Source organism: Meleagris gallopavo, chromosome 4 (genome assembly GCF_000146605.3).
Source record: "Meleagris gallopavo isolate NT-WF06-2002-E0010 breed Aviagen turkey brand Nicholas breeding stock chromosome 4, Turkey_5.1, whole genome shotgun sequence".
NCBI classification, from domain to species: Eukaryota; Metazoa; Chordata; class Aves; order Galliformes; family Phasianidae; genus Meleagris; species Meleagris gallopavo.
Genome location: NC_015014.2, coordinates 42344935 through 42360365, shown reverse-complemented (window position 1 = coordinate 42360365; position 15431 = coordinate 42344935). Strand labels below are relative to the sequence as shown.

The window sequence follows — 15431 nt, the reverse complement described above, 5'->3', positions numbered from 1 at the left end:
CGGAGCCGCGTCGCTTCGGCACCGCCGCCTCCAGGAGAAGGGCCACCCATCCCTTCAGGGGCACCGCGGGCAAAAAGTTTGGTGTGTCGGGTGATGGAGCCGGGGGTTCCCTTCCCTGCAGCCGGAGTTTCCCGCTCCTGAGTTCATTAAATGCAGCACGGGGCTGCGGCGCTGGAAGGGTTCGCACATGGCTTTTGGAGCAGCTGGTGACAGTGGGATCCGAGGAGCGCACGCGGCGCGTCAGAGCGGAGGACGAGCAAGGTGTATTTCTGTGCTGTTAGCTCAGCGAGAGCTGAGGAGGTGCGGAGGGATGCCGGGCGACCACTCGGGCCACGTTGCAGAGCTCAGCGCCGGGAGCCGACAGCGGCCGGCTTTGGTGTGAGCGCTTTGCCTGGGATAGTCGTGGAGCTATCAGCGTTTCCGTGAATATTTTGTTTGGGTAATGTTTCTGTTTTGCTTCTCTTTGTTGATGCTCGCAGCTAGAGCGTGATTGCTGACGGTTTGGGCTTTCCTGTTCAGAGTACCCACATGCAACTGCAACATGCTGTTTGGCCACAGCAAAGGAAATACCCATCAGTGGGTTATTCCTTGACATTTCTCTCTGGAATGTACTACTTTTGCTCATTAATACCCACCAACTTTCCTTACTTCAAGTACTTCTAGCTTGTGCATGAAGGTTTTCCTTCCTCTCACGGTTGCCAGTGGGAAGGAAAACTTGGGCAACTGTCAGTGTCTTGGAAGTCATGGGAGTACACAGGGGCAAAGAGGGACCTTCCTCTCCATGCTTCCTCTGCTTCTGGGTCAGATGCATACCTGTGGGAGATGTGTCACCTCGCAGCCACGTCAGACGAAGTAGTGTAGACAAAAATACATGGTGTTGCAGGTGGAGGGACTTGCAGAAGACAAGTGCCTCTGGGTAGATGCATGTAACATCTGTTTATCACACAGGTGTAGGATACTAGGGATAGCTTTGAGCTGCAGGAAGCATCACAGCGGATGCTTGTGTCCTGTTGTAGGACACCAGAAGTGACAGGCAGGGCAGAGCTGTGGGACTGCTCCTGTGTGTCCTTGCAGACACTTGAACTGGGTGAGCTCTCTCTGTCCTGTTGTTTACACACATACAAACTTATATTAAGTATCTTTTTTTGGCTTTTAGTCAAGAGCTTCTTCCTTTGGTTGCAGATAGGAAAGGAGGATGTAGAAAACAAAGCTTTAAGTAACTTCTCAGAGAGTAAACCATTCATCTCCTCTGTCCACAGCTCCTTCCTATTTTTTGTTTTCCTTGCATGTGCATCCATCTTTCCTTCCATTTAGGGATGCAGTTTTCTGAAATGATCTCTTCTGCGTTCCTCTCCTGTCCCCTCAGGGCTCTCCCTGTCTCCAGTGCTCCACCAGAGGCTGTGCGGTGTTTCCACCCGATGGCCATGGAAGACTGAGCACGGTTCCTTTCAGCATCCATCAATCTCCTCTTTTTGCAGTCAGCTGCAGAGTAGCAGGAGGCTCTCTCTGTGCCCAGAGGGAAGAATGTCTGTTTATATGCTTCCCATACCTGGCAGCTGGGAGGGAGGAAGACTGATGGAGAAAGATGGAACCTGGTGCGGGTTCTGATTGCTGTCACTCAGTCACTACCCTGACCCCCTCAGACTACCCAAAAATTCTGCCTTCCCTGCTCCCCCATTTCTATCTACCTTCCTCTCTCTCCTGCACATAAATGTGGCCTAAGGCCACTGCCAAGAGTAGAATGGCAATTTCAAGGATTGCTCAATACTTGACTCTTTTCCTTCCATTACAACCAGGAACCTTCTCCAAGCAAGTGCCTGACTGATTTTCTCTTAAGGCTTCATAACAAAGAGTGTGTTAAATTTGGCAAAGATTGAGGCACACATTTGCATCTAGTCAAAATACCATTTGCAGGGACTGAAGGCGTTCCCTGTGCTCTGTTTGAAGGTAGAGCCTCTTGCTGCCAGATGTGTGCAGCTGCACGTTGCTTGGGTAGTGCTGGCTCACCCCGGGCTTTCCACCAGAAACTGGTTGATTGTTGCCTTCTGGAACAACAGTGCTTCTTTGCAGGTGTGGATTGAATGCAGGATCCTTACTTGCCTCCAGCAGGGACATACTACACCGGGACACAGGTGGAATCATAAGGAATATGTCTTAAGCACATGTAAACAGCAGCCAGCGGCAGTGGATGGGACAGATCTCAGAAGAATCTCTGAGTCAAAGTCAGGAGTTTCTCATAGTTACAACTTGTCCTTTCTCTGTGTATTGTGAGAGGCTCTGATGATACCTCTGTGTTCTCTGCATTTCAGCCTGCTGTATTCTTAAATGCTTTGTTAGTGCAAGCTATTACAAAAATTTCTAAAGCATAGCTGTGGTTGTTGAGCTATATACCAAATATTGTGTGCTTGTAGTTTGAAGGAAAGCTTCTTTCCAGCCTGAACTTTCAGTGAACACTCCGGTGTAATCTGAAGGCAAGGAATAACAGATTCTGGATGAAACCAGTACTGCACAGTACCAAATTGTTTCAACAACATATATGTTTATCTACAATACATGACAACTGATCTAATCTGATAGCAATCTTGTAGAAGAGAGGCAGTAATTGCTCAAGGTTAAGGCACTTTTCAGCTGTTTTCTCTCTGTGCTCATGAAGATGAATGCCTCAGCAGAGATCAAGCGCTGCACATTGTCTTGCTCCACGTATGTGACACGCATTATTTTACAGATGTTGTTTTCTTTTTGGTGTAGTACAAACATCTTCCAGGATTTTGACTCATTTCCTTAAGTCTCTTTCAGCTGTTCAAAGAATGGCTGGAGGAAATGAGGTCTAATGTCCTAATGCATTGCATTTACTGTAAGAACCCTCTCCGTTTAAGTATAAAACATTGTCTTTTTGTAATTTCTTAATGCCCTTCTGAATATTCCCCTGCATGGGAAAAAAACTGTACTTGTTTCTGACCTTCAGAAACTCAGTGCCTGCTGTTGAATCTCTGACCTTAGAGCCTAAGATGTTTGCTGTGTGTTTTGTGAAAGAAGAGATCTGATGCAAAGACCAGGCTTATTAGAAAGAGGTGATCCATATTCAGTATGTTACATCTTTGGGACATTTATTAAAGCAAGTCTGAAGAGAATGCACATGCACAAGAAGAACTTGAGCACCAAATTTTCTTCTTCTATGTTACCTTACTGCAGAAGTGTTGTGCTTTGTTTTTTTTCAAGGAATTTTAGGAAACAAGAAGAGGTTCTCCAAAAGGTGCCTGACCCTCCATAACAGTGCAGCCTGCAAACAGGCACAAACGAACCCAGTTTTAGACATGTGAGCAGTCCTGCTGGTTTGTTGCCAGGCACAGTGGCAACTGAAGTGCATTGTTTGTCCACTGGCCAAGATTGCTGCAGTTAGTGATAAAGGCACAAGAGGAGTGTAGACATCTGTGTTTGAAGGGAGAAAGCAACTCCTGTTTTCTAGGCTATTCCAATTAGAAAGCACAGTAACTGTTAATCTCTCACTGGATTTACTCACGAGGATTGCACTGATTTATTCTGTAAACATGGGTTTTCAGATATACCTTTAAATGGATTTCTAATGTTCATTTTAATGTCACAACAGAATTGTTTTGTAGAGCATGTAGGGCCCTTGGTTATGTTATCTTTTATAGAAAAGAGGCACACAAATAACCGATGAGTTTCTAACATTGCTAACATGCCATGCAACTCCAAGGCTGCTCTGTATAGATCCTTCCTAGAGACCGTGACTAAAATAAAGCATCATCTAGTAGTGTTATCAGCGTCAGGGAGTTTTGTCACTGGGGGGATGACAACATTAAAAGTCTATGATTTGATATGTCATCTGACAGCTGAGTCCCTAATCATGTAATACAGTCATTAAATATCTGATCAGAGAGGAACTTGTAAGTCAGCTAGGCACTGACAGCTGTAAATCTGAGTGATAAAGAGGACATGTGGGCTGATTTAAAGTAAGAAGATGTGAAAAATCAAGGGAAATCAGATAGACATAACACATCTCTTGTACGTTCCTTGGAACCTTGACAAATGCCAGGTTAGTCCTATATTTCCTTTCTTTTTCCATCTGTCATTAACTTACGCCAAGAGTGCTCCTCCACTCACACTGGGTGACTGTGCATGTCATGAAGTGGACTTGCAAGAAAAGCTTTGTACAAAGCCACTCTGGAAGAAGAAATTAAACTAGCTGAATAGGACAGACACTTTACAAGTATCTCTGTCATGCAAAGTCTGCATGTTTGGGAGGGGGAGAAGCAATCTAGGTCAGTTGTGTGATAAGTCAGCGCTGTTTCGAGCATTCACAACCTAGGCCATTCAGAACCAAGGCTCCTGCTGAACAGCGTCATGAGATTTGAAAACTAGCGCTTGGCTCTCTTAATCTGTTTCTTTGTTCAGGATTTAATGGGTGCACCGATTTCACGGATGGAAGCCTTTGTCTTCAGCCCTCAGGACTGGAAACTTCATTCTTTGCTAGATAAACTCTGTGCATTACATCACATTAACCTAACTCCAGCAGTTGGGTTTCTAAGAAATGGAGCAGGTACTAGAAATCCCTGCAGAGCTGTAAGAGTGAGGCTGGAGAGGCTGCAGAGATCATCTGCTCTTTGCTGGGCTCAGATATGGTACATCTTGCCAGGCAGGCTCCAGCCTCATTTGCTCTAAGATAAACTTGTGGTAAAGATTTTCCCACCTGTTTTTGCTGCTGCTTAACTGATTGTTGAAGTTCAGAGCTTTTCTGCTGTCTAACATCTCCTTCCTTGCTGTTGCTTAATTCCTTTTTTTTTTCCTTTTTTTTTTTCTTCCATATTCTGGTAGACACAATGAACTGCTCATCACCTTCCTCTGGATAACAGCGTTTCACATATTGACAACTGATATCACTTCTTTGATTTTTCTACAGTAATCAAGTACAGCTTTTTTAGCCTCTTTTTTTTTTAATCTTCTTTTCTTTTAGTACATCTTCTGTAGCCCATCCTCCTCCTGTTGTCTTCAGCCTTCTTTAACTTGCTTGCATGTCCCCCATAGAGGATGTGTAAAGTCAACGCCTGATGCCAGATGAGCCATGTAGTGCTTCCAGGTTTAATGAGGTGGTTACCTCCCCTGTAGCATGCTGCCATTTGATTCAAGGCATTGCAAAGCAGATTTTAATCATGATTTAAATCAGCCAACAGTAAGCCTCGTTTTAACTGTTTTGCATTTGTACTTAATCATTTTGTAAAGAAAGGTTTAACCTCCTTTATTACCACTGAGAGTTTTAATTAAATATTGCCTTTGCACTTAATGTTATACTCAGTTTGATTAATCACTGTGCATGTATTTAAGCAATTATGTAGCTTCTTGTATATACACGTATTCTGATTCTTCACGTGTATGTTTTAGTATGAAGACAGAAAGTGTTGACATTTCTTATGTATTAGATAATTGATTTTTTACTTATGATTTGCACTGATTACAATGGAGGAAAACAGAATTCTGAAATGTTCTTCTGTTGAGATAAATAGCAGCACTTAGAAGCCAGCCAATTCCAAAGAAAAAACTCATTGAGAAATGTTTTGAAATAAAGAATTAATGTCTGAAAGCCCTATCTGTAGTCAAAACTGGCAGTCCCTAATCACTACACTGCAAAAATTTCAAAACTAGTCCATCTCATCCTTTTTATACTTAGAAAAGAAATGGGAAGAAGCATTCATGTTTATTTTTCAGCAGCTCATCCATGAATGGACAAGTTGCTTAATTGAGTTGTACTGCATGAACTGAAGTAAGGAAAATAGTTTCTCTGCACCTGCTAGGAAACTCTGAATGCCAAAGGCTGCTTGGTTCGTCACTGCAGCACAACCTGCCTGGAGGTGCTCAGCTGCTGGTTCCCATCAGTTCAGTTATCTGATTATCTTTAAAATGTTGGTGGCAGATGTAAAGCTTGAGTAATATTTTGCCTTTATTTTTTTTTTAATAGAACGTGTAAGTTGTAGTTTGTAGATTCAAAATTTGTTCAGAATATTTTTGATTCTAAAAGGAAAATATGCACTATAAATGCTGCACTGTCATTTTTAATGGAATATTAAAATACATATGCACTGTAATGTGATGATTCTGATGGAAATGAGTCTGTTTGCCTTAGAACTGTAGACGCTCCTCTGCACTAGCAGCTGGTGCTAATGCCTTCAGTTTCTGCTTCTCGGTGACTGCCCAGTTCTTTTCATTACTTTTGCTGCTCAACTCTCTGTTTGCTGTTTTATACAGCACAGAAGTTCTTTCTGGGCCTGGATGAGCATAACTTTTTAACATTGAAAAGAAATCAGATTATCTTCAACAAAATAAAAGCTTCCTTCCAGCAGTGTTCATAGTACCACAAGCTGTTGAAGTTTCCTATTCCATAGCACGTCTGACTTCCAGGTATTAAATATAAAATTACTGATTAAGCAGTAATGCTAATGCCATCATACCTAGGAGTTGGGGTGTGCAGCACAATAAAAGAGGTCGGATTGAAGGAGCAGAAGTAAACTCTGTTTTTCTCTTCTCCTCCCGTATACTAAATACCATCAAAAAAAAATGTCAAAATGGGATTCCCTGCTTAAGCAGGTACTCAGACCGTACTCACAGCGGGGTGCTATTTCGTCCATCAGTCTTTTCAAGAGCAGGAAGGAGGAGAACTTCTTCAGAACTTCTTCAGTAAGTACCTATCCACGTGTATGCCATGTGTGCAGTGCGTGGTAGGGCTGTGCTAATAACTAGGAAAGAAAGTACAAATCGCAGGCAAGATATATGTTAGGACTTCTGCTGACACTGGAGATAGAGTTAAATGGCTGAGTTATGTATCTCCTTGCCAGAAAAAGACTTGAGAAATGAAACTGGATTGTCAGAAATATATCCTAATCTCTGTACTCAAGGCATTTCCAAGACATTGTCACTGACAGATCTCACTGTGTGTCAGCATGATTACCCAGGGCTGAATTAGTTCACCTTGGAAATTCTGAAGAACCTGCCAAGGAATCAGAATCATTTGAGATGGAAGGGACCCCTAAAGGTCAACTAGTCCAATGCCGATCCTCCAGAAATCTTCCGAACTGCAGTATGTGTACATGAAAAATATCTGTGCCTTTTCTGTAAATTTGGTGGACATGTTTATTAATCTGAAATTCTTATTTATTGCTGTAATTTCTAGGAAAAAGTACTGAACTAAATATTTAGAGAAAGTAAAAAGCAGTGCTTCTCTTTGTGGTATTTAATGTGGTCCATCATAAGAACAATGATAACAGAATTATGCAATTATCGGTAAGTTTTCCTCCCTAGAGGCCTTGTGTAGATGATTACCAGTGCACCTTTTAATGAAATTGCTACTATTTGATAAAATTACTGCCAAGATTTGAAATAATTATAATTCGCATTGCCAAAAGTCTAACATCTCCTTCCTCAATTGAGCCTTTTCCAAATAGGCATTAGTTCAGATTGCAAAATGATTCGTTTTTCTTCAGTTTCTCATTTAACTCCATTATAACCACCTTTTCGATGGATTTCAGAAAACACACTTTCAAACCCATGTTATTCATTACAAGGAACATTCATTCAAAATGGAAGTTGAAACATACTGCACCTTTTAATGTAAATGTCAGCAAAAAGAAGTGAGAAGGAAAAGCTATTAAAGAAATAGGTTGGATGAGTGACAGCTGCATTTGAGTAACCTGTGCATTAGTGCACTTCTTTTAATTGTTCTCTATACGTACTTTATAATTTGTTTATTTATTTATCTAATTGCTGCAAAACTGTGGGAACAGCTGTTTAATAAGTAATTTTGGAAATCAGAGGGGGAAAAGGAAATACTTCTGTAGAAGTAAGAATCAGTCTAAATGTTTAAATCTCTGAGGCAAGCAATTACTCTTTTTTTTCCCCCCTGTAAATTCTACTTAAATGTGTGTACATACACTTTTATTTATCTTTCCTCTATAATTTTACTTTGGACAAGAATTAGCAGGTAGTTGTTCTAAGCTCAGCCCATTCTTTTTGTTCAGAAAACTGAACTCTGGTTTTGTTCATGCGCACATTGCCTGTAGCTTCCTCCTGTGGTAGGAAGTTTGGCTGCAGGAGACCGCAGAGTGTCAGAATAGGTCGTTGCCCATAGCACGGCAAGATGAGTGACCAGAGTGCTGTAGCACATACGGTACTCTTACAGACAGAAAAAGGCCCAAACCCATGAATTCTCAGAAAAATTCAGGCGTTGTCATTTGCAGCTATGGGAGGAGCTTGGTGTTTGGTGCTGCTGTGGTTTTTCTGTATGTGTGCTGGACTAGAGTTGTGTTTAGCTTCGTGTCTGCCTTTGCAAAATGCCTTTTTTGTCTGCACTAGCAGAGTAAGTCATGTCAGTCAGAAAGGACATGCTGCTTGGTGTCCTTTTTGCATGGCTTGAGTTTCCTTGCTTCAGCAAGGAAAAACAAAGCTGGGGAAGAGGAAGGTTCATCTCCTGCCTCTGGAAGGTGCAGGTACTTCCTCCAGCCTCCTGCCTCAAGCAAGCTATGCATTAGCTTCTAAACCAACTCTTGCACATTTGTGTTGTGGGTCATGTGCAGCACTTGGTCTGCTCAGCCTGCTTCTGAAATGAGAAAGCCAAGTGCAGTTAGGTGCATTTGCTAATTGCTGACCCTTCAACAGGACCTGCTGGCTTCTACCCACTGCTGGCTTATCCTGCCTGAAGCTCAAGTGAATGTTTCTCTCAGAGATCTGCAGGGGCTAGGGGATGAACTGGCCTTGTGTTCTTCCCTGCTGTGTGTTGCTACCTTGCCCCATGCTTGCTGTTTCTGCTTAACCATGTGTCATTCAGAAGGCAGGTGAGCTCTGTTTGACTGTAGCTGTCTGAGCTGTTCTCAGTGCTTTTATTTGACCTATGGAGCAATTCACAGAGCATGAGATATTTGGGGATGCAGATCTGTGTAAGAGCAATACCAAGACACAGAGTCACCTTCCTGTGGAATGTCACTGCAAAGGGAGGTGGCATGGCTGAGTGTTCTCCCAGCCCAGACCTCTCTGCTCCTGTGGTTCCTCACACTCCGGCCTCCATGGATGATAAAGACAACCTTTGTTCCAGGCTCCATCTATTTCCTCCCTGGAGTTTGCCTTGGCTGGCTCCACACTTGCTCTTTGTGTTGGGAGATACTCATTCCTCTGTCATGCTGCCTGTAGAAGTCTTTCTTGGTGGCTGCTTTGAGCACTAGAGAGGTGAGCACCAAACTCCTGCCCTCTCCAGTTCTCCACTGCTGCTCCCTTCCCCTTGGGATGAAGGGCTTGGGGCAATGGGAACGCTGTGTGAGGAGGCATACTCTCCTCTGCTTTTCTGCTTCTTAACTTGGAGCCTCAGATGATCCAAAGCTTCAGTGAGTATTTCCACACTGGAAATGTGGAGTATTCAAGAGAGTTCGGTGGTCTGCAGATGACACTCCGTCTGATGGGCTATAAGTAAAACACTTCGGTCTGCAGGGCAGTTTAGTCAGTCTAGACCCTAAAATACATGCTTGGTGACTGTTAAGTTAGCTTTCAGTCTCCAAGATGAAGATGGGGCAGGTCAGCATTTCTGTCAGCTAGGAGTTGTGTTCACATATGCTGAGGTTCATATATATGCAGGAAACAGTTGTGCCTTTGGTCTTTTTTGATCTATGTCTTTGAGGACACTAGCCTGGGTGCTGGCATGGATGGTTTCTTCTGCAGAGAGGCCATACTGCTGGCCTTGTTTTTCCCCGCAGCATAGCTGCAGTGGTGTGTGGTGTAGCTTTCAGATCAAATCATTGAAAATTGACATTTGCCGTTGCTAAACTTTACATCTAGCATAAGGGAGATTGTCTGTTTAGTGAAGCGGAACAAAACAAGTAAGCATATGATAGCATCTCTCCTTTGAAAAATCTGGGAGATTTATATACACCAGAGTAAATTAAATTTGCTTCAGTATGATTAACATGTAAGTTTTACACTTTGGTTTCTTTGGAGCATAAAATGAAAGGACAAAACAAATCTAATTGAAAAGGTCTTAAATTCAGCTTCACAATAGCACGCGTCAAGAGTGGAGCAGCTTTCAGAAATAAGAAACAGAGATGGGACAGCAATACTTTTCAGTCGGACCAACTGGTACTGCATAGAAAAAATGGACTTGTCTGTGACTTCTGCATGTGAGTTTGAATTGCTTTTGCTTCAGCTTGTCTTTCAGACCTGCAGGAGACTTGTTGATCTGAAAACATGCTCGTTGTTGCAGCAGCACTGGGCATGCAGAAAGAGGATATTACCTCTCTGCAAGCCATGCCTTGCTGATATCCCTAGACCACTGAATCTTCGACAGTGCTACTACTTTAACTGATAAAGCCTATCTCTTGTTTCTGCTCTCTTGTGTTGTTGCAGATGAGAAACTGAAAAATGCGGTGAGTGAGGTCTGTGCGATATCCCTTGAAACAAAGTCAGTGCCCAGAAAGATCAGGCATGAAAAGAGTAGTGTAATTGCATCCAGACTCTGCAATCTTACACAAAAGTCACTTTGTCCTTGAAGTTTAGATCCTCAGTGTGTTTGTCATGCAAAAACGTTAACTGGCACAGAAGTGAGGGCACTGTGTTCACTGGGCGATATTTGCACAACTTCTGGGGGACGACCAGTGACTGTAGAGGTTATGGAGGTCCACGTGGGGAAGAGGCAGAAGGCTAAGCACCCCTGTGCCCTTGCAGTGCCTCCAGCCCTGGGAAAGGCTGGGAGAAGGAACCTGCTCATGTGGGGTAGCAGTGTGTTCTGGGCTTAGCAGATCAGATGAGATGGGACATGGGTGGCAGGGGGGACCTGCCATCTCTGATTTCCTTTGAGTCCAGGAAGATCTGAGAGGTAGATATGGACGGTTGGGAGCAGAGGACCCCAAGCTAGGCCATGCCTTGGCATACATCGTGGTGGTGATCGAGACAGCTTGGTCCATGCAGGGCCACCACAAGCCCAGGGAGACTGGCTGAGTCCCCAGGTCAATGTGGTGGCTCCTTAGCCAACAACCAATATGGTAGTAGAAACATAAAGAGAGATCCTTATACTTAGGTGTTGATATATGGTGGTTGTACTGTGAAGCTGTGTTGTTGGGCTGTGAAGCCTAAGTCCTGGAAGGTGTTGGAGATAAATTTAAAGTGAAACGGAGTGGGGCAAGGCATGTTTGGTGGGTTTTTTTTGTTGTTTTTTTTTTTTTTTGTCTCTGAATGCAATCTGTTGTGTTATAAAGATACTACAAGCTTCTTGTTCTTTTTAATGTTTAGATAAGAGTTGGAAAAGAAAGCAGGGAGTAAGCTACTGGCCTAAGGTTATGGTAGAACTGGGAATAAAATCCACACTACCTGACTTTTCATCTTATCCCATGGCAGTCCCATGTCCTTATTTGCTCAGCAGCTGGAGACGATCTCCAGTCACTTATGAGTATGACGGAGTTGTGCACCTGATGTGCGTTTCCCTGCTATAGCAGTATTGTGGCTGAGGCCAAGAAAACTCCCAAATAAGCCACTTTTTTCCAGGATGGTACACTCCTTAGCCAAAGCTTTTTTGTTTGCACATCCCTTAATTGTTATAGGAGCATTCTGCTGTCCTTAATCATATCCCTGCAATTTGACCTGAATTTCCTATCAGTATTATCTAGAGCTGTTTCATTTCTAACTCCTCCAGCCTGGTTTTCCACATGTTCTTTCTGTATGCCAAAGTCACTAGTGCTATACTCCCCCTCATTCCTCATTCTCCCTTCAATTTTTAGGACTTAGGAAGCTTCTTGTAATATATTTATATATTCTGCTTCTTTTTTTCAGTTACACAGCCTGGTTCACAAGCGATTCCAGCATTGTAGTTTTCAGCTCTAATTTGTTAGTTTATAAAGAGAAGCTGGCCATAAAAGAAGTGCCTTTTCTAGTTGTAGGACACAGATTTAGAACTTCCAAAATGAGTCTTGGGCTGTCCAACTCTGAGTTCTGTGATTTATTTTATAGGTAATTATTTTTACTTTGTAAATTATTAAGTATTTGCTAGCACATTATAATTACCTGCTGGTTATTACCTGCTGCTTGCTCCTAAGGACAACTCCAGAGGACCATCCAGAGCCCCTCTGTGGTATTCTAGCTATGCAGCGCATGGGGAGGGTTGTATGTTTCATGGTGGAACCATGGCCAACAGCACAGTCATTTGCGCCCCCTAGCCCACAGGAGCCATGGGGGTAGGAGACAGAATGCCTAGCTTCTTGTCCTGCAGGGTCCCTGTGGTAAGGTGGGCTTCTCTGAGGCTGGGGCACTCAGCTGAATAGTGGGATTGTAGTTCATGTCCTGTTTGAAGATATAAGAAGGTAATGAGAGAGTGGAGACATGCCAGGATCTGCCCCATATCTGCAAATCTTCAATTGAAACATAGCTGTGAGTTCCTTTATCCTGTTACTCCAAGAGTTGGCAGTCCCACTGGTGACTGGCAAAGTCATGTTTCTTCCTTGGGTGAACATGGAGCCTCAGAAGGACGGCAGATTCCATGTCTCATCCCCAGCATATAGCCTGCAACAGACCTGTAGTGCAAGTTATTAGTGTTACCATCATGGTTGTACATTTATAATTGGTGTTATTGGAATGCAGAAGAGCAACAGTGAGCCTGAAGAACATCCTCATGCTGCAGGTGTGGTGCAAGTGGAGCAGTCTTAGACTGAGGCATTAGCAATCTGAGAAAGATCAAGAAATGGCAGATGGACATCTGTTCTGGGGATTAATACGTTGGATTACAAGTTGTTGGTTAAACTCCCTACTGCTACAGATTTCTGCTACTTAATTATTCCTCCAAACGGAAGATACAAAGTCATTCCCATCTTTCCAAGCATCTCTTTAAATCTCTTTTAAACATGGTTAATATTTAGGAACACAATAATAAATGCATCTGATGGTCCTTTCTTTTGCCACCTTTTGTTCTTAACGCTGCTGTATTTGCTTTTTTTGAAGATACCTTGTTTTTGGAAGGTGACTTTGGATTGTGGAAATATTTTTGCAGAAAGCATTAGTTAAATTTGTAAATTGTTTTGCAGAGAAAATGTAGGCTGCATAAAGGAGCCCATAAAAGATTTTCTTGAAATGTGTGTGGTGACTTTGACTGAAATACCATGGCTTATGTTTTTAGGATGCCATGGTGTGCTTAATCTGTTTTTTAACTTTCTTTCACCAATTCCAGTGTGTAGTGTATTTCTTTTGCTCCCAGACAGAGTTATGCTTTGCTTTGTTGTTTACAACCTGTAAAAACTACCCACCAACTTGCATAGATGGTCCTGGTAATAAAAATTGGAAAATTTGAACTCTTAACCTGAATGGTGATCAATGCTGAGGAAAAGAGTAGATAAAAGTCACAAATGTTACATGACAGTATGAAATAATGTGTTTTTTTTTTTATCTTTCTGGCAAATATTATTTCTAGAATGCTTGTTTATATATTCAGTTATGAGTTTGTGTAGAGGATTAGTGGACCTTATGTGGAAAATTTCTGGTGATGCTGGAAAAACAGGCACTGGTGGACTGGCTGCCTGTAGGGTTGTAAGTAAATACATAAATCAGAGGGAGATGGATAGAGAACAAGGACTCTCCCCAAAGCTCAGACCACAAAGGAATTAGACTGTAGTGGTCTGACCTTCCTTTGTTTCCTCGGATTTGTCAGGAAGAGGGGCAGTTACCTGAGCTGATCTCATCCAGTATGCACCTTAAGAACAACTAAAGCTGTGAGATAAGTGAATTAAGTCTGAACTACATAATCTTGTCCCAAGTAATTATCCGATTGTTCTGCTTGAGAGTCTGTTGTGGGCAGGAAAATTCAGCCTCTGAAATGAGCCCTAGAGAGTGATTAAAGACTCAAGTGGTGATGTTTTTTGAGAAATGTTTCTTTCGGACATGGATATCATGCATCAAGTCCAACTGTGCAATATTTTGCTACACATTAGAAGGGCACGAGGTCATGGTTACTGGTAGGATTAAAGACTGATCTTTGGAAGGGGCAGGTTTGTTGCTGCGGCACATCTCGGCATTTGTGCCCATCGCAGTGATGCGTGTAGTTTAGGCAGATCCACACTGCTTTTGTAGGTTGGTTAAGACTTCGTTCTGTGCAACACCTGCCTGTGGTCTGTCCCTTACCTCTGTGAACCTGTGGATTAAGTCTTACGTTTCACCTCCATGCACCCTTGTGCCCTAGGGCAGTGGGTTTGGGAAGGAAGAAAGCCCCATATCTAGCTGCACAGCACATTGCACTACAGACAGGTTGTGTGCGGACTGTTTGGAGCCTGCAATCACTGCATGTTGTTAATCTGCTGTATAAACACTCCTGGGAGAAGCGGAAGCAGAGGGAGCAGTTCAGCAAGCCAAGCTGGCTCAGTGTTTCCTCAGGGGCAAGTAAATGAGTTTACTCTCAGTATAGTTCTCGAGTTCCTTAAATAAAGTTATCACTTGCTCCACCGAGTGTGCTTCTCCGCTGACACATGTGGGAGATGCAGAGGCTGCAGTGAGACCTAGTGAAGGAACATCATTTGCGTGCACAGACATTTGGCTGCAGTGTTTCTGTTGCTGCGAGTGCATCTCTGTTCACATGGCCATGGTGTCATATTGAGATAGTAGTTGTTGAATGGGGAGTGTTAGGTGGAGATCCTGGTGGCCATCCCGGTGTTTTCTGAGAGGCTTCCAGTGGGTTTCTCCTAGCTCTTTTGATGAATGATGCTAGGAGTGGGTGATGGGCTGCCGCCTTGTGTATCAACCCTGGTGCTTTTGAATGAGGGCTGCCTCTGCATGGTGTGAGTGGGTGAAGCATTGGTGTTTGCATCACAGCTGCAGCATGAGGATGTTGTGCCAGAGAGGCTATACAGCACTGCACTTTGGCTGATTTGCACAGCTTGTGTCATCTGTCACTGGAGTACCGGACGCCCTGTGGGATACATCAGGGAAATCTTCTAAGGAGATCCCCATGAAGCACGTTCACAATGTTTCATGAGACCTTCTAAGAGGTCTTTGCCCTCTGCCTTTTCAGGTGCTGCGTGTTGCTGACTCTCATCTGAGGGGTTTGCAAACCAAAGGTCTTCATGCCTCTGTCTGCATCAGGCTGCTCTGCCCAGGGCAGTGGGCTCTTCCTGCTTTCCTACCTGCAAAGTCACTGCTGGCTCAGGACTGTTGCTCTGGAGGTGCTGGACTTCACACTCCTTGGTCTAGCTGCTGCATAACAGCTCACAGCTGCATTTTGAGGTTTCTGCAACATTCAGTTGCAGAAACGTATATGCAGGATTAGTGGACTTCACGTGGAAAATTTGTGGTGGCGCTGGAAAAATAACTGCTTGTTGGGTTGAGCTCTAATAAACAAATTTTAATCAGAAGAAGGTGAAGAGAGGGAACTCTCCAAAATCCAGTCTATGAAGGAATTAGATTGTGTTGGT

The 15431-nt window shown here is 43.3% G+C and overlaps 1 protein-coding gene across 1 annotated transcript in view; it reads left to right on the top strand.

The window, feature by feature from the left end:
• The first annotated feature begins 187 nt into the window (after positions 1–187).
• Positions 188–15431, top strand: part of KIT (KIT proto-oncogene, receptor tyrosine kinase) — a 51982-nt gene continuing 36738 nt past the window's right edge. The window contains exons 1-2 of the mRNA XM_031553275.1: positions 188–376; positions 4417–4561. Of these exons, the coding sequence (XP_031409135.1) occupies positions 188–376; positions 4417–4561 (334 nt within the window). The remainder of the gene's footprint in view (positions 377–4416; positions 4562–15431) is intronic.